This window comes from Lissotriton vulgaris, chromosome 3_1, assembly GCF_964263255.1.
Source record: "Lissotriton vulgaris chromosome 3_1, aLisVul1.2, whole genome shotgun sequence".
In the NCBI taxonomy this organism is placed as follows: domain Eukaryota; kingdom Metazoa; phylum Chordata; class Amphibia; order Caudata; family Salamandridae; genus Lissotriton; species Lissotriton vulgaris.
Window position 1 is genome coordinate 920,184,415 of NC_141689.1, and position 19,333 is coordinate 920,203,747.

Genomic DNA, 19,333 nt, shown 5'->3' on the forward strand with positions numbered 1-19,333 from the left:
CAGCTGCACACCAAGAGCCAGAGCCATCAATTAGCACCCCCAAGTATGAGAAGCTTTCAGTGTGTTCTAATGAAAGGCCGTCAATTTTTAGACCCTTACACTTTTTCCTAGCTTTCCCGCACATCATCACAGTTAGATAGGGTGCATTAACTGCCTGACAGAAGGATCTACAATCTCTCTGCTGCGGTGCCTTAAGTAGGTTTTGCCAGGCCAGATCTTTCATTTCTTTTTTCCTGTTATTCCGGGCCAGATTTTAGGTCTTTCGGCAAGCCCTAATTAGGCTGTAATCCCTAGGTTTGGCACCAAGTGCCCCTTTAAGATGGGTATACGCCTTCGTGCATTGATCTTCTTGCGTTCCATCACTTTTCTTTTAGTGAGGGAATCTTGTATAACTAGCGTAATCTGCCCAAAGGCTTCCAGAATTTCAGCATTGGTAGCTTCCTCGTCTAGACACCAAGATGAGAGCCAAGGCCTTTGTGACCATTAGGTCACATTCGTTTTTACTTGATCGATTTTGCCCCATTTCAGGGCAAAGCCGTTTTGACATGCCAATACTATTTCCTTTGACCATACCAGGGATTTGAGCGTGGCTGAAGTGTCACATGCGGGAAGGTTTAGGTGTAAGCTGAGGGGTAGATGGTCACTTAGGCCATTTGGCTGGATAGTAAAATCTCCCACCCAACTAGAATATCTCATGGGTAGGATGATGAAATCAATAATCGAATGCACACACCTGGCTATGTATGTAGGGCTAAATTCAACCTGGGGGGTGCACATCAAATTTACGAAATCTAAATCATGTGTGGCCATAATATTGTTTATTATTTCCCCTCCAGCTGTATGTACGAAATGCTTCATATCGTCCCTTCCTTCCCTAGTATCTTCACGGGGTGTGCAGGTATTCAAGTTACATGTGTTAGTATTAAAGTCCCCTCCTCAGATTAAAATAGCGTTTTTTCCTTTTACAGTATTTAGGTAGTTTATGCCTTCGCCTAGCTTGTTCATCTCTATTGCAAACTCAGGTTTTTTAATGTTATTATAGAAATTAACTACCATTCATTCCATGCCCAAGTGTAATATAATAGATACTATTTAAAAGTAAGGAAAGTACTCGATCCTTTTAATTTTGTGTACCCTCAACAAATTGGAAATGTAAATGCAAATGCCTCCTTTATGTCTACCATAGGCAGAACATTCTGCAGGAATATGGTAGGTTTTAAAACGTTCAAGTGTATTTCATTCAGGAGCCAAGTTTCTTGGATGCATAGTACATCATAGTTCTGGATAAAAACACCCCAGATATGATTAGAAACTTTGCTTTCCAGCCCGCAGATATTCCATGAGACAAGCCTGAGGGGGCCTTGCGATGAGGGTGGACCAGCTATCAGGGTGGAATAAGAGTGATTTACGGGGGAGGAGTTCTGGACTTTTTGGTTCCGTCCAGAGGTGTCAGGGATAACACCCGAAGACCCCGGAGTTCTACCTGTCTCGGTGCACAAATAAACAGAAACACGGGCTTCTCGATGGTGGCGTCAAAGACCAAAGGTTTATTACTGCAGGGACACAGAAGTCACAGAAACTACACACGGGCAGTAACTAGGAGCCTGTTCGATTTGTACAAGAAGGGTTGCTCCTTATATACAAAATATTGGCCTTCAGGCAAATTCTTTACATACTGGTACATTCCCAAACCTTTGTGTCCTAAACAATAAATATTTGGCGTTGCACAGGAATCGTCGATAATATCTGGTGTCAAACATTACGAAAAGGGGTTCCCACTATTCCATCACAATCCCATGTCAACATTTCATTCAAGAGCCGGACCGCCTCATCGTAAATTTCGTTACCTCCCCCTAATAAAGGTCCAGAAAGAAAGAAACAGGGCCAGGTGTAGGAGATAGAAAAGCAGGATAAGAGATGTTTGTGGGTTGTAAATGGGCAAGGCTACCAGCTTCGGCCGCCTAATCATGATCAGGCCAACGAACACGAGAACCAGTATAGCAGGACTGGCCTCAGGCAGAGGAGGCAGCCTTTGTCGAGTCATGTAGCCACAGCGTGTTCTGCTCTAAGGTGCACGTGTCACTAGAGAGGTGAATCTCCGGCTAAGCTTACGTGTCCTTAATCGAAATGAAGAAATCAGAGGTCATTGCGTGTCCATTGTCTATGTGAGGGCAAGAAACACAAAATGGCTGCCATGATCTAAGATGGATGCCATGGGTAGATCAGAAATGTGTTTGTAACAGGAGTACTCTTGCTCGTAGCACAGCGAAAACACCAGGATATGCTAAATGGACCATTTGCGGTTCACTGATACCAAAATTATGTATTTACGACAATGTTGAAAACACGGGTTCAAATCGTCACGGAACCTCAGACCCTCCTTTTGCCCTTACATAGGCAATTACTCAGTCTATGTCAGAATCTAGTTCTATGCGCATCAGGTCAGTGACATGCTGTTGTATCATCATCCTTTCTCGCGCCTTTTCTCCAAACGCAGGTGGTTTTCTAAAGCAGGTTGCAGCACAAAGACTACACAGAGCGGGACCACACTGGATAATCAGGCAACACGAGAACAGGAATACTAGGATGACACCAATGACCATCAGAACCTTCCATCCCCACGCTGATATCAGAGTCCAAAACCACTCCATGAAGGACCAGTTTCCCTTGTCTACATGAATAGAGTCGGAAATCTTGTGTAGCTTAGAGATCGCCTCATAAACAGTTGGAGCATTATTGGGAATAAAGACACAGCAGCTCGATTGGATCATTCTGCATACCCCACCTCGGTCTGCAAGTATTACGTCTAGAACCATACGGTTCTGCAACGTCATGAGTCGATCCGCCTGAAGCTCAGCTGTCAAGTTGCTAAGGGCACCAGCAGTTTCGGTAATAGTAGATTCAACTACCCGTGTTAGTTGACGTATGTTTCTACTATTGGCCATAGGCCCCCAGAACGGGAGGAAACCTTTGAAGAAGTCTCCAGCTTCCTGACCAGCGGTATCTTCCTTGCTGAAAACACCTCTTGCTACTCTGGTTTTGTGATAATCAGACGAAGCAGTGTATGTTGGAGGCAACAATCGAGCAATATAACATGAACCTGAAAAGTCAGCAGGCTACCACGTATACGCTCTGTCTTGACAGATGAAGTAGGTACCTCTAGCAGTAAGGAAGGCGGGGGAAGAGTTAGACGGAAACACATAGGTCTCAATGCATTCACTCCTCCCCAGCTGAGCTCTCGGATTTCTCCCATTTCCTTGCAAACAGACCTGACCTCGGTGAGGCACGACCCAGATTGGAGTTGAGCTTTTACGCTTGCTTTCTCCCAAACTAAGGCGATACTCTGAAGAGTTCCAACTCAAATATACCCGTAATTCATCTCTAGGGTAAGATGGAGTATTATTGACGTCTCTAATCATGTCAATAATTCCCTGAACTAAAGCTTTGTTGGCAGAGTTATATTTAGTGGAACGTGGTGGACGCGGAGGATAGGTTTCGAGGGCATAAGCAAAAATGGTCTGAAGGGCCTGGAATGATCCATTATAGCTAAAAGGCAAAACCAGATAGGGAATGCCTTTATCCATAGTGTGGGGTATCAAGCCACACACCCAGCAGTCTGTAGTGTTAACTACCAGTTGGTGTTGGTGCAAGAGCTGTACAAAAGTGTTATTAATGAATTCTGAGCGTCGAGCTTGTTCGTGTTCAGGAAACGAGTGAAAAGAGTGCACAGAAGAAACAGTAGAAGTAGCAGGATCAAGGGGAGGTACTGTAGTTACTGGCATAAAAATCAAATTCACACCAAAGATGATTCCACCCACCAATGTTATCAAAACAATTAAAAATGTAATAGCACATTGCATTAAAAAGCATTTGCTGTGGAGAATTCTGTACAGTCTATTTCTGCGAACATAAATCACATTTTCTCGTTGCAGCTCAGGAAGCTCCATCTTCTACAATCCGCTTGCGACCACTGATGATGTGTACGTAGATGAAAATGCCTCTATCAGCCCTGGGAGTTCCCAGAACTAAAAGAAAGATCGACCTTGTGTCTGACCCCCGCAGATTCAACTAGGCACACAGCCACGACCCTACGGCTACCCAGACGGCAAGGCAATTTTAAAACAATAGAAACAATAGCAAACTTCCTGGCTGAAGGCAAAAGTGTCAAAATTCAAATATTACAATAGGCAGTTTCCTGCTTTATTTGTCCATATTGCGAGACCGTAAATTGTATCTCAGTTTTGCAGGAGCTGTTTGATCTGGAAACAGTGTCTCATCAGCAGAGGTTACAATGTTCAAGTTCGCAGAAGGCAAGGTTTCTTCTGATGTAGAGGGCAGGTGTTCAGAAGTCAAAGAAGTAGTTTCAGGAGGAGAGCTAGAGTTTGATGTGTCAGTTATCAATTCGGCATCGCTGAAAGGGATAAACCTGGGCGTTCGTTCAAACTCAGAGGCACCAATTCCCTTCTTCACCCAGTTATCATAAGGAAGCGGCAGGGGCACACGTTTGACGTGCGTCGTATGGATCCAGTTCTTGCGTCCAGCCACTCGGATAGCAGTTCTCGTTGCTAGTAGTACTTGATAGGGGCCAACAAATCTGGGTTGAAGGTTCTTCGTCCTCGCAAAGTTCCGTACCACAACGTGGTCGCCAGGTTTCAGCTGATGGCCTGGACTCTCCGGTGGCTTTGGCAATGCGTCGAAAACCTGTTGGTGAATAAGACTCAATTTAGCAGTCAAGTCGTAAAGGTAATCAATCAACATTGGATATTCCAGAGAACAGAATTCTTTCGGCCTTGGCACTCCCCAAATATTCGCGGGACGACCAAAGACTATTTCATAAGGACTAAGCCCTACTCTAGAATGTACAGTCGCTCTTGTTGATAACAAAGCCAAGGGTAGCGCGTCTGGCCAGGACAAACCCGTGGATGCCTGTATTTTAGCAAGTTTCAGCTTGAGGGTGCCATTGTAACCCTCAACTAAACCAGCAGACTGGGGATGGTTTGCACTGTGGAATTTTTGCTTGATCCCTAAACCGGCACACACACTCTGCATAACTTTCCCTACAAACTCACTTCCATTATCTGACCATACAATCCGTGGCATTCCATACCTAGGGAAGTATTCTTTAAGAAGGATTTTGGCAGTTGATAGGGCAGTGTTGTCCTTTAGTGGATATGCTTCGATCCATCTGGAGAAAGCACAAACTACCACCAGGACGTATTTTAGGTTGTTACAACGATCCATGTGAATGAAATCTAACTGAATCACTTCAAAGGGACAAGAGGGAGGAGCGAAGTGACCAGTAGGAGTTGGGACTCCCTTGCCAGGATTATGCATCAGGCATACCATACAATTTTTCACCACTCTCTCTGCACACTTACTAATCCCATCATTCTTCCAAACTGGAGCCAACATCTTACAAATTCCTTTAGAACTAATGTGTGCTACTCCATGTGCCATTGTTACCACTGCAAGCACGTACGCATCAGGCAACATCCAACGCTGTTGTTCCGACAAATCAATCCAACATCCACTCGAGTCCAATTTACCCGTACTTTCTTTCCATGCACGCTTTTCCTCCTCGGTTGCCTCTTTTTGAATCTCTTTCACACTTTCCACTGTATCCTCGCACATTCCAGACTCGGAAATCCATCTTGCAGTCGTTGCAACATACATCCTACTCATCATATTTCTAGCTGTCTGTTTAGCGGTTTCATCAGCAAAAGCATTCCCACGACCAACATCATCCGTGATTGCTTTATGAGCACTGCATTTCACAATCGCAACTTCAGTCGGCAAGGTTAGAGATTCCAACAAGTCGTTAACTAGCTGACCATGTTGAATCTTAGTCCCATGGGACGTAATGAAACCTCTTTCTCTCCACAAACGGCCAAAACTATGGGCCACGCCAAATGCGTACTGACTATCTGTGAACACATTTACTCTCTTTCCCTTTGCTAAAACACACGCTCTCGTTAGAGCAATTAATTCTGCAGCTTGGGCAGAATTCTGACTCACTCTTGCAGTCTCCACAATCGTACTCAAAGTAGTTACTGCATAGGCAGCAGTCACATCACCATTCTCCAATTTAAAGCACGATCCATCAACATACAACGTGCCATCTGGATCTGACAATGGAGTGTCTTTCAAATCAATTCGTCCTTTAGTCTCTTCCTCGGTTCTGAAACAACAATCATGGGGTTCAGAATCACTCGACTCTTGATTAGTCGGCAACAATGTTGCTGGATTCAATACATTGCATCTTTTGATTTGAATATGACTCGCTAATAATGTCAGCTCATAACCTGATCATCTAGCACTAGTAAGGTGTTGTGTCTTGGTTCGTTTCATGAGTGTGTCCACAGCATGAGGAACCATGACCACTAGCATGTTGTTCATCATGTTGTTCATCACCAAACCAGCAGATTGTCGAATGGAAGCTGCAGCTGCCGCTGTAGCTCTCAAACAACTAGGCAATGCTCTAGCTACCGGATCTAATGTTGATGAAAAATACTCACAAGGGCGTTGTTTATCACCAAATCTCTGTGTCAGAACACTCAACGCACAACCTTCTCTCTCGTGAACATAGAGCGTGAATGGTTTACTGTAATCTGGTGTACCGAACACAGGAGCTGAACACAGTGCATTTCGTAACTCAGAAAAACTCTCCTGACATTCAGCAGACCATGGCACCGGACTCGGAACACCTTTCCCAGTCAAAGCTACCAATGGTTTTGCCAAAAGAGAAACATTTGGGATCCACTGCCTACAGTATGAGGTAATACCTAAAAAGGCACGTACTTCTCTCTGTGTGCGAGGAACACTCATCTGCGTAATTATTCTCTCTGGGGTCAACTTCCTTCCCTCCTTTGACAAGAGATGACCTAGGTAGGTCACTTCTTGGCAGCAGTATTGCATTTTCGAAGGTGACACCTTGTGATTCAAACTAGACAAATGATGCAATAACGAAATTGTAGCTGCTTTGCAAGTTTCCTTGTCATCGGCAGCCACCAGAAGATCGTCTACATACTGCACTAAGGCAGAACCAGGAGGAAGTACAAAGGAATCTAACTGACTTTTTAATGCCTGACTGTAAATGGACGGACTCTCACAATAGCCTTGTGGAGCACGTTTAAACCTGAAGCTTCGACCTCCTAGAGAGAAGCCGAAAATATCTCTGCTTTCCTCGGCTATCGGAATGCTGAAAAAGGCATTCTTCAAGTCGATGACTGAAAACCATGTGGCTGTAGCAGGAATCAACGTTAACAATGCAGTAATGTCTGGAACCACAGGAAACTGCGGAACCACAATTTTATTAACCTCTCTGAGATCGATAACAAACCTATACACTGGAGGCTTTGAAGGATCAGTACGTTTCAAAATCGGTAATACAGGACTGTTACAGACATTACCTCTAGTTTCTTCAACTACACCTTTCTTAATCAAGTCTTGCACAATCAATAAAAGCGCACGTTCACCTTCACTAGAGATCTTGTATTGCGGAATTCGTGGAAATTTAACATTTGCTTTTAAAGTGACTACATATGGTGGTATTTCCAAAAGGCCTACATCGTTAGGACCAGTCGCCCAAAGAGTATCAGGGAGTGAACGCAGCTCTGGCGGGAGTGCATCCATTGACAAGTACATCGGAGAGGTGATTCTTTTACCCAATGTAAGCTGTACTCCTGACGGAGAACAGTACAATGTCGCATATAGGCGTTTTAACAAGTCTAAACCAAGCAGATTCTCATTACAACCTGTCGTCAAAATCAGGGGTGCCTGCAATTGACACGGTCCAACAGAAATAGGCAAAGGACCAGATACTGGATTGTAAACAGGGGCGCCTGAAAAACCTACAGAAACATTTGTTAAGCCGGACAAAGGTGCGCCAGGGAGTTTCGCATGAATGATAGAACTTTTTGCGGCACCAGTATCCAACAGAAATGGTTCGACTACACCTGATGTTGCTACTGCGACATAAGGCCCACTCTGATTAACTGGAACTGATACTACTCCCTCTCTCTGTCCATGGCTGTCCTAGTACTCAGTTTGCTGAAATCCCTCATCTACTTCACAATAGTCCTCAACATGATACTGTTGGGATCTATTTTGCTGGGCAGACTGTCCATTTCGTTGATCAAAGTGATTAGAAGGGCGATCATTCGTTTGTGGAGGCATAGCACCTCTTCCTCGACCTCTAGAATTTTGCATAGAACCACCACGACCTCTCTGAGCTGCTGCAGCATTATTTTGCGCTAAGATCGGACACTCATTTTTATAATGACCCTCTTTCTTACAGTAGGCACACTGGTTCCACTGATATTGCGGCCTCGGTGAACTATAATCTGTCCTTTGATATGACCCTTGCTGTGTATTGGTTTGATTCATGCGAGGCGGACATGCCTGTTGCAAAAGAACTTTAGTTTTTAAATCTTTCGTTTTCTTATCTGATTTCTCCTTCTCTTCTTTATCCCTATTTTCATAATACTGTGCAGTTGCAAGTATTTGCGCAGTTGTGGAGACAGCCCACGCACTCTCGGAATCTTTCAATTTATTGCAAAGCTCTGGTAGCAGATTGTGTACAAATTTATCGACAAACAATCTCTGTCCTCCTTCTGTGCTCATATCCTGACCACTGTGGTCCACAAAAGTCTCTTCGAACCTCGTGAAAAAGTCGGAGACACTTTCGTCCTTCTTCTGCCTGCATGCGGACAACTTGTCCCAGTTAACACGCAATGCTGGCATCAGAGTCTTCATTAAGTCAATTATCCTACCTGGAAGATTAGCAATTAGAGGTTCGGGTTTGGAACCACCTATTTGCTGACCATCCGCTGCTATGATAGCTGCCCAATCACCACCTAGGGCAACTGGATGATTCTCTTTACGAATTTTGGCCCAAATTGGTTGCGGAACTACATTCCCAAATAACATGTCAATGTCCGCTAGATTCATCACACAAGCCTCAACTGTCTGTGCTAATTCTTTATAGTATCCAGCAGGATTCTTACGCGGATCTGGCAAGGCCTGTTTCACTGCTAGCACTTCAGCTCGCTTCCATGGAATATGTATCCACACTCTCTGGAATTGCGCCGGAGCGGCTGCAATACCATTCACTGCATCAGCTTGCACAGCTTCACGCCAAATTGGTGGAACCTCCCTCATTGGATATTGGCGATTCTGCTTCGTACTATGTTTTTCTAAATCTCTTGGTGAACGAAGAGATGGATCATTCCTATAGCTTAAAATCAGTTCCATCGCTTCCTTTATATTTTGACCAATTATTGTACCTGCAGCAAACTCTTTCTGAACATTAATTAATTCTTCTAAGTTCGATTCAGAATCATCTTCTTCTAATTCATCACGCAAAAGGGAGCACATCTCGTCGAAAACATATTGTTGCGTTGGTTCATTCCATTGCATAAAAGTATCTAATACATCTCTCGTACTATATCTCCTACTCTTCGAAATCCATCTGAGAGCCGTGGAATCTAAGATTCCCCGTTCCTCAGTGCTTGGAAGCTGACTACGTCTCTGTACAGACTCAGAGGCAGGAGTCTTAATTAAAGTTTTATAGAAAGGAGACAGAATATTAGAGACAGAATCAGTGATTCTCCGACGAACAGAAAGCGGAGTCATAATACTAGCAGATGTAGAAAACACAGTAGCAGTTGGAACAGATAGAATAGGAACAGTAGGAGTATCAAGTAAGGTAGCTTGTGAAACAGTAGGTATAAGCGATACAGGTATAGGCAAAGAAGCCGGCACCCCAGGAAGAGGGGGTGCCGAAGGAACATTCACATTGACCACAGGTGGTACAGGAGCTTGGTTCAGGGGACCAGGAGCAGGAATACCAGGTTGTCCAGCAACCGGCAATTGAACATTAGGTAAAGGAGGAACTATAGCACCCTGTGCATACGGTGGGGGTGACTGTAACAAATAAGACAGCAAAGGATCATTCTCGGAGTCCTCTACCACCTTAGTTGTACTCGATGGCAAGGCAGGGTAGCACTTGTCGATCGCTAAATTACGCTCTCTTGTAGCCACCTCCATTGCCTTCTCAGACTCGTTGATTTGCAGCTGTTTAGCAGCCTGTTCTAAAGTCAACTCCTGCTCTTTCTGTTCTTTCTTCAATCTTTTAATTTCTCTCTGTTTAGATTCCTTTCGCCAATAACGAAAAGAATCAAACATTGCCGGCCGGGCTTTCTTCTTAAACAGTTTCACTTCTAAATTATCAAGGACTTCAGGTTCAAAACTACCATGCAGTGGCCAACTAAGGACACCGTCTTTGTCTGTATAACGGACCCACACCTCATTATAAGATATCGGACCCACACCATGTTTACAATAAAGATCATATAGAGGAGTTCCAATCGGAGGAACCAGACATGAGTCCTCCAACCGGGAATCACTGTTGCAACCAAAACACGACAACATACAATTTTTCCGACTTACCATTTTGTAATCCGGAACACAGAACGAACAAAAACACTAACAGAAATGTGCACTCGAACCAAGAACTTAGGCCTACCAAAAACGAACTAATGTATCGATACCCAAACTAAACCAATAGATTACCTTAACCAGTACAACTAGTGATAATCTTACGAAACCAAACCAAACCAAGAACTAAAAGGATTTTAACAACCCTTACGAAGCAACCAACTAGCAACCACTAAATACTTAACTGAGGCACTGAAGACGTCACCAAGGAGAAACCCGTCTTGTCTCGCCGTACTAAGGACTGCACCTCGGGTCCAAGACAGGGCGACGGTCAAGGCAACGGACCACTGCAGCCGTCCTGAACGGGAACCCTCGTGGAAGAGAACGTCGGGCCACTTTTGCGATATGCCGGGATCGATGAAGTGGGGCGCCTCCCTCAGGAATCTTCACACGAAGCTTCTCGAACTCTTCAGGCTTTTGGACCGGTACCGAATGACGTCGCCCCACGTTGGGCGCCAATTGGAGTTCTGGACTTTTTGGTTCCGTCCAGAGGTGTCAGGGATAACACCCGAAGACCCCGGAGTTCTACCTGTCTCGGTGCACAAATAAACAGAAACACGGGCTTCTCGATGGTGGCGTCAAAGACCAAAGGTTTATTACTGCAGGGACACAGAAGTCACAGAAACTACACACGGGCAGTAACTAGGAGCCTGTTCGATTTGTACAAGAAGGGTTGCTCCTTATATACTAAATATTGGCCTTCAGGCAAATTCTTTACATACTGGTACATTCCCAAACCTTTGTGTCCTAAACAATAAATATTTGGCGTTGCACAGGAATCGTCGATAATATCTGGTGTCAAACATTACGAAAAGGGGTTCCCACTATTCCATCACAATCCCATGTCAACATTTCATTCAAGAGCCGGACCGCCTCATCGTAAATTTCGTTACCTCCCCCTAATAAAGGTCCAGAAAGAAAGAAACAGGGCCAGGTGTAGGAGATAGAAAAGCAGGATAAGAGATGTTTGTGGGTTGTAAATGGGCAAGGCTACCAGCTTCGGCCGCCTAATCATGATCAGGCCAACGAACACGAGAACCAGTATAGCAGGACTGGCCTCAGGCAGAGGAGGCAGCCTTTGTCGAGTCATGTAGCGACAGCGTGTTCTGCTCTAAGGTGCACGTGTCACTAGAGAGGTGAATCTCCGGCTAAGCTTACGTGTCCTTAATCAAAATGAAGAAATCAGAGGTCATTGCGTGTCCATTGTCTATGTGAGGGAAAGAAACACAAAATGGCTGCCATGATCTAAGATGGATGCCATGGGTAGATCAGAAATGTGTTTGTAACAGGAGTACTCTTGCTCGTAGCACAGCGAAAACACCAGGATATGGTAAATGGTCCATTTGCGGTTCACTGATACCAAAATTATGTATTTACGACAATGTTGAAAACACGGGTTCAAATCGTCACGGAAACTCAGAGGCAATTGTTTCCCTATTTACCCCCGCATTTACACATATCAGTTCTCTCACCAGTTTTTCTCCCCCAGCTTCGGGTGTGGTTTGGGGATTTCCATTACTTGGCCCATTTAGTGATGTATTAGTCGATACAACAGGATCTAACATAATGCTTGGGGAATCAGCATTTTTTTAGGCGCTTCCCCAACTGAGTCCGGGTTACCAGTCAGTCAGTCACACTCGTTAAGGCCTGAGAGTGCTGCGAATCTGTTTGGCCCTAAAGGGAACGCATGCCTCTCCTGTCTTGCCCAATGCGGAGTAATTGCTGGTCTCCCCCCCCCCATGATCCCCAGCCCCGGTATATTCTGTGGTATGGTACCCTCGCCTGTTGCCATCCATTTCAGTTACCATTTCTTATTGGATATGGAGTACCATAGAAGAAGCCTAGTGGTAATATGTCTATGCTAGAGCCCCTGGGCCTCCCACCAATCTCAGCTTTCCTTAAGATCCTCTCCACCAGTATCGGGCTATTAAAGTTGATCACAATGCAGTCGCCCTGTTTCGATTTATTTGACCTACCCACCCAAGACACTCTTCGTGCCATTATAATACTATGGGCGAGTTTATTGCCTTCTGTAGGGTTTTGCGATAGCCAATGGGCTGCCTTATTCCTTAGCTGATAGTAATCTTCCCTATCTCCTTCCATGAGGGGTGGTACATTTCCTAATACTACTACTAGTGGAGATGCTTGTGGGGGTAGATCAATAACAGGGTGGAGGATCGGGGATTTAGTGGGTTCGACTAGGTTCCTCTTATCCTGCTGGTGTGTTGATGAAACATTTGATGACGGGGTATTCAGATCGTTATTTTTTGTATTAACCCCCTCAACAGACAGTGATACCTGGTCTCCTTTCTTCTCAACCTCCTTACTGTTCGAAGGCCTTGATTCATCAGATACCTTTGGCGAGGGCAATAGGGTTTTGGGGGGCGGTATATTATTCTGTTTCCTTATTGGGGTACCTTTATCACTCGGGCAAAGTGTAAAATTTGCTAACGTGTGGGAGTTTTCTGCGATTGCCTTCTGCATCCTATCCAGTTTATCATCTAGTATTTTTAACCTCTCAATGATCGGGGGCACAAATTATTTAAGTAGCTGCTCAACTTGGGAAAATTTGCATGCAGAATTCGGGTCTACTACTATGTCTCATGGTTGTAGAGGGGCATGGAAACTAGAACTACTTAAAGAGCTGCTCGGGGGAGGATGGCATCCTACAGATGTTATAGGAAAAATATCAGTTTTAGTTAAAGTAGATTTTGACGAGTTTGTCGTTGTTTTCAATACTTTTGGTTTGCTGCCTAGTTGGCAATTACCGCCCCTCTTTCTTTTCCCTTTTTGTATGTGAGATATAGGTGTAGTTGTGTTTTTGGGTCTTTGCATGGGCTGGGGGTTCTTATTTCCAAAAGCTGTAGGTTGGAGGTCCTCCGGCGAAGTACCCTCAGAGAATGTAGTGTCGGCCGAGATATTCACAGTAATAATAGATTGACCCCCCTCTAAGCCTGAGCCTGTGGAATTATGGCTAGTGACGCTCGGTCTATTGTTATAAACCTGGTCAGGTGTGACTGCATTTCTTAAATCGCCCAAGGACGACCGCTTATTGCTTATCAGTTTCAGGGATAGCCGCTTCTCGGTTAGGGCTATCTCCCATTCTAGCACAACCGCCGCTCTTGTAATAAACCTGTCAAGGGTGCCGGCGATACTTCCCCCGTGCTACTAGTTGTTGACTTCCTCCCCTTCCCCGCCTGGTGTGCCATTAGAATCAGGGGAATAGGAGGAAAACTAGAATTTAAAGCGTTTACATAGCGCTCTCAGTTTGCAATACTCCCAGGATCCGCAGTCATATGAAAACAACAGAGTCTTACCAGGCTTTACATTAGTTCTTAGGGGGGTGGCCCAGTCCAGTCTTGTCCGGCCTTGGACGGCCGTAGACGGCCGGCCCTTTGCCCGGGCTTACCCCGGCTTGCCCGCGCGCATCCCGCGATGCGGGGGGTAGCCGTGAATTTAAGCGCCTCCTGGCACGGGTGAAGGCGGCTTCCGGCCCCGAAGGGTGCTGGGTCCGGTAGTTCCCCAAGCAGGTCTCCCCCCCACTGCGGCCGCGCTCAGGTGTTGCGGAGCTGCGGCGGCGGGAGGAGACCGGGGTCAGCAGTGGCAGCAAGTAGCTGATGCGGGGAAAACAAACGGGCTCGAAAGAATTCCCCTTTGCAGCAGCAAGCACAACACGGGATTAGCGCAGATATGTCCCCTGGTGGGTAGCCGTGAATTTAAGCGCCTCCTGGCGCGGGTGAAGGCGGCTTCCGGCCCCGAAGAATGCTGGGTCCAGTAGTTCCCCAAGCAGGTCATTCTCCCCACTGCGGCCGTGCTCAGGTGTTGCGGAGCTGCGGCGGTGGGAGGAGACCGGGGTCAGCAGTGGCAGCAAGTAGGTGATGCGGGGAAAACAAACGGGCTCCAAAGAATGCCCCTTTGCAGCAGCAAGCACAACACGGGATTAGCGCAGATATGACCCCCATGTACATGTTGTGCCCCCTGTGTGCATGCAACCCCAGTTCCTGCAGGGCATGGATTTGCCAGTTCATGCCATGCAGTTACTACCTTTGAAGCTCAAATTGCAAAGGCACCACAGTGGGACTGCTGAAGAACTGGCCTCCAGAGTATAAATAAGTCATACTCTGACGGGCGGTCTTTAATGGCTTTGGTGGTCTCGGAGTGGGGCGGCAGCAGGGCGGCCCGCTTCAAGACCACCAAAGTCACAATAAGGTCCTTAGCCTTGTAGCCTTGTGGAATCTCAGTCCCAGCTCACATCAAGACTGTGGTGTTTTTGCCCAAACCCTTGAATTTTCTTTACCAAAAATGGGGTTCTCATTTTATCGAGCATGCACTGTATGGAACTCTCTTTTATCCTGTTAAAAATTGAGTACACATGTTCCTTTTCCATTTGTAATTCTACTTTGCATTTTTCATAAAGCAATCTCTTTGCCTTTGCAGCCTTCTTACTGTGAATTTGATATCAGTGGCAATGTTCTTGGATTAATCTTCAACCAGGGCATGATCTGGTAGGTGATGCATAATTGTGTTTTAATGTGGCAAATTAATTATTAGGTGAACATTACATTCACAAGCATTTAGAAGCACAAAGTTGGGCATGGATTGATGTAATTGTGAAGGCTTTTTGATGGCATCATTTGGGTAATTGTACACTGTCTTGTTACTTAGTTTTCACATTATAGTTTATTTATGGGCATGTTTATCAAATTTACATGCAACACAACACAACAAGCCACCTTGCTGCGCTGCATGAAAGGGAGAGGGCAGGAATGCCCGTATTTAACATTATGCGTATGTATTCCTGCTCTCTGCTCTGGTGCACAAACTGCTGCCTAGCACCAATGTAGGCATTCTTGCACCACAGTGCAAATGGGCCTGCATTCAGGCAGGATTGTTTTTCTGCAGGAAGGCATAACTTTCTACAAACAAACAATCCTCAGAGGTGTTTTCCTCTTTTTATGTGTGTTGCCGAATGAAGCACACTTAGAAAGAGGGAAAAACGGGGAGAAAGCAACATATTCTCCACACAACGCCTCTCAAGGAGGCCCAGCATTTTGATAAATTCCCAGGTCTACTACTAATGGTAAATCTGGGAAAGCGCCAATATGCATGAGTGGATGTGTGGGAACACCCACGCTCCTCCCATGCAATGCCTCCCTAGGACAGACTAATGCAAGGCAGCAACCCGCGCTGCCTTGTGCTACTCCACCTTTACCAAGTAATGCAGAGTCATGTAAGATGGCCTTGCATGGCTTGATAAATATCATTCAAAGTTTTGCATCACACTCGCGAGGCACAAGGGCAATGCAAACCCATGATAAATATGGGCTTTAGTGTGTTCCAGCTTTCTCCATGATAAATGAGTTTAAGCACTCAATAGTAGCAAATCTATTGATTTTAGTGGACACTCATGTCATTCTGAGCTAGAAAAGGTGTTGATCTGTCATTTTTCGTGAGTCTCAAGCCTATAAAGAATTGTTAGGACTGTATTATATGAATAATCAGCATTTTTTCAGCTAAGTGTTAAGCTCCTATATAGTAATATTATGGATGTTAGGGGACTCTCTATGTTTTAGGACTGTGTTAAGTCACGTAAATGATCATTGACAGCTCTGTTAAATTCACGAGAATAATGGGGCTCTTTATGACACGCATTCTACCTTTAAACAAATGGTTTTGCCACCACAGAGGAAGTTCATCTTTTGAACGTGGTGCTTCAAAAACTACTCAATGAGAAGCTAGAGGTTGATATGAGACTAGAAGGTCTGGATCCCAAAGGAGCATGCTGCTGTATGGCTTTCCCTTTCGGCATGTGGCGTGCGAGGGTATTCAATTGCACTAGCCCTGGTTCATCCCCCACCCCCTATGCAAGGGTCAGCATAAAGTGATCTCTCCCCACTGTATAGGGTATAGGTTGAGGATTGGGTCTGTGAAAGATAATGGGGATCTCCCTGAGAAGGTACTATTTATTTGTACTTGTCTGTGAGATGGTTAGTTGTGTGTGAATTAAAGTGTTTTCCTTTTTTCAAAGTAAAAACACTGGCTGGACATTGAGATACTATATGTTAGTGTGTTGTTTCGCTGAGATTTGAGTTTCTATCCCATATGGACATCCTGTTTAAGCCTTTGTCTGTATGGCCTCACTATGCTGAGAGTCAAGTGCTAATAGAGGTGTACGTTGAATTCAGTTTGCGTCCAATAGTAGTGAGTCCGCAGGTCAGGACACCAGAGTTGAACAACCCTAATTGATACTGTTTGTGCCGCCCCATCACTGGTTGATGGGAGATTACAGAGCCACTGTTATCACTCAGCAAATATATGTTAATTTATGTCTTCTCAATTCAAGTATGGAATCTACAGAAGGTACAAGCTATGCTACCAGAAAAATAATGCAATGTCTGCCCTAAAAAAAGTTAATAAATTAAGGTACACAGAGGAATATGGAATAGCATATAGTCTGGAATTCCGTAAGTCACATGAAGTCTAATTTCTTTTTCTGTCAGGCATAGAGGAAGGCCTAGATTTTAACTTCCCATAATTCGCTTTCCTATGGAAGAGTTAAAAATCTCTCTGGCACATTCCGGGGATCAGGTGGGGTCAAGTTATTGGGGCAACCCAACAATCTTGGGGATGTTGAATATTAGTATTGAATATAATGTGTAAAGTGAAAGACTCCTTAAAGTTTTGGGAACCCTTATCAGAATCGTTACTGGGATCACTGTCATAATAACGATCCTACTAATATTTATATACATAAATATAAAACATTGAATATTGATAACAAAAATATCGACTGCGCATACTTAAAATCACTACTATGCAACATACAACTATGGTTTACAAAAAAACCCGATTTGTACGTATATCGATAACAAAAATATCGGAAACACTAATATCATCACCCATAAACATGTAAAATGTAAAAAATATTGATTAACACAATATCGATCACAATATTATCATCAACATAACTAATAAATCCTTAAAAATACTCTGAAAAATGCATTCTAACTTAAAACAATTACTTTAAATAAACCCTAAAAATATAATAAAGAACAATAATAAAATACAAATATATTACATTACCAAAATGAAACTAATACTTCAAAAATAACACGATTATTATTGTCCATAAACATACAAACACATGCATTAATATAAATGAATACATTTGCAACATAATTCATATATATATTAAAAAAACTATATCTTATATTACAAAAATAAAACATAAATAAGGACTCAACTGATGAAAATATTTCACACTATACTAAAGCAACCAATGAAATAACTCTATAAACAACTTTAGCTAATAAACTCAAACAAACAGTTAAGGCAGCAATATAAAAGGTACACTAATGAAAAAAACGGAATACTCTAAAAATGATAAACGCTGCAAAAAGAGGAAACTCTGCCAGATTCTCACAAGAAATTATTAAAACAGAAATAAATCATCTCTACAACTACAAATTTAAGTAAGTAATACATATATATAAACTAAAAACGATCTGTAATTAAACTAAAAAATATAATTTTAACAAATAAATAGTAATGCACTCTTTAACTTTATTCTTTTTATATAGACTACCTAAAGGAAAGGAAAATCAGCTTCCAAACCAACAAACTTCCAGAAAATATCAACTAAGCACCAATAATATGTAATAAAGTAAGTATGCATAAATAATAAATTAAAAACTCTGCCAACAAACCACCAAAAATAAACCTAACTCCCTAAACCTGGACAAACTCTCAACAAAATACCATATTTAATGAATGTAACTTTTTGTTTCTTTTTCAACAGAAAATTCAGCACCTGCTCTTTGTTAAAACGAGGTAAAAATAAAGCTTTAAAACCGTGCAAAACATCTAAACAAAACATACAAGTAAGTAAATTAAGAACAAGTAACTGCATTTAAAAAAAATATTAAGAACAAAGAAGGGCTTGATTACGATGGCGGTCGGCAACCCCTCCATGCCAATTACGAACCGACCGCCATGGTAACTGGAGACATGCCTCATAGCATTCAGGCTTGTGCTACGGCCCGAAAAAGGATTGCAGCACAAGCCTCACTGCTGCGAGGCATGTTTGTGAACATCCCCGCAGTATGTGGCAGGCACCCGGCGGTGCCTGCCACATGGTGCATGGATGTTTATGGGGGTAGCATAGGTGCCCCCCAGGGCCCATAGCTGAGGGCCAGCCGGGAAGGGGCCCTTAAGTCACTTTCTGTCTGCCTTTTAATGGCGGTTTAACCTCCATGAAACGGCCAGCAGAAAGGAACATTGTAATCCCTATGACGGTGCATGAGCAGGCACTGGCACTGTTGTAGGAATTGCAGTCCCTCCGACAGTCAAGGAGCCCATCAGATGTGTGGCAGACGGTCTCTCTGCCCGCCAACCATCTGCGCACCATCGTAATGTGGTGGTTGGACCTGCAGTGGCAGATGGCGGTGGGACCGTCACTGATGGCTTGATAGTGGTGATCCCACTGTCATAATATTCAGGCTTTTAATGTCAATTTATAATATATTTATAGTGTTAAGCCTAGAAATTTTATGTTCATAGATTTTTAACAAGCTATGATCCAAACAATTCTAAAAATATACTCCCACACAGTCATATAAGGCTGTTACTATTATTTTAATCAAAGTGTATGGACACAACTCCAAAAATCTACTGTAAGGGCCTGGTTACAAGTTTAGTGGTCCATTAACCACCGTACCCGCAGTTACAGCCTGACCACTGCAAGCTCGGCGGTCTAACAGCCGTATTATGAGATTGTTGGATTCCCTCTGCAAATACTGCGGTCGAACTGCTAACACCACCAGCCATCCATAGACCG

General features: G+C 43.9%; 1 protein-coding gene across 1 annotated transcript in view; it reads left to right on the forward strand.

Moving 5' to 3' along the window:
* Positions 1-19,333, forward strand: part of LOC147727211 (transmembrane channel-like protein 1) — a 371,185-nt gene that overhangs the window by 301,444 nt on the left and 50,408 nt on the right. Inside the window, exon 15 of the mRNA XM_086963587.1 lies at positions 14,935-15,002. Coding sequence (XP_086819713.1) covers positions 14,935-15,002 — 68 coding nt within the window. The remainder of the gene's footprint in view (positions 1-14,934; positions 15,003-19,333) is intronic.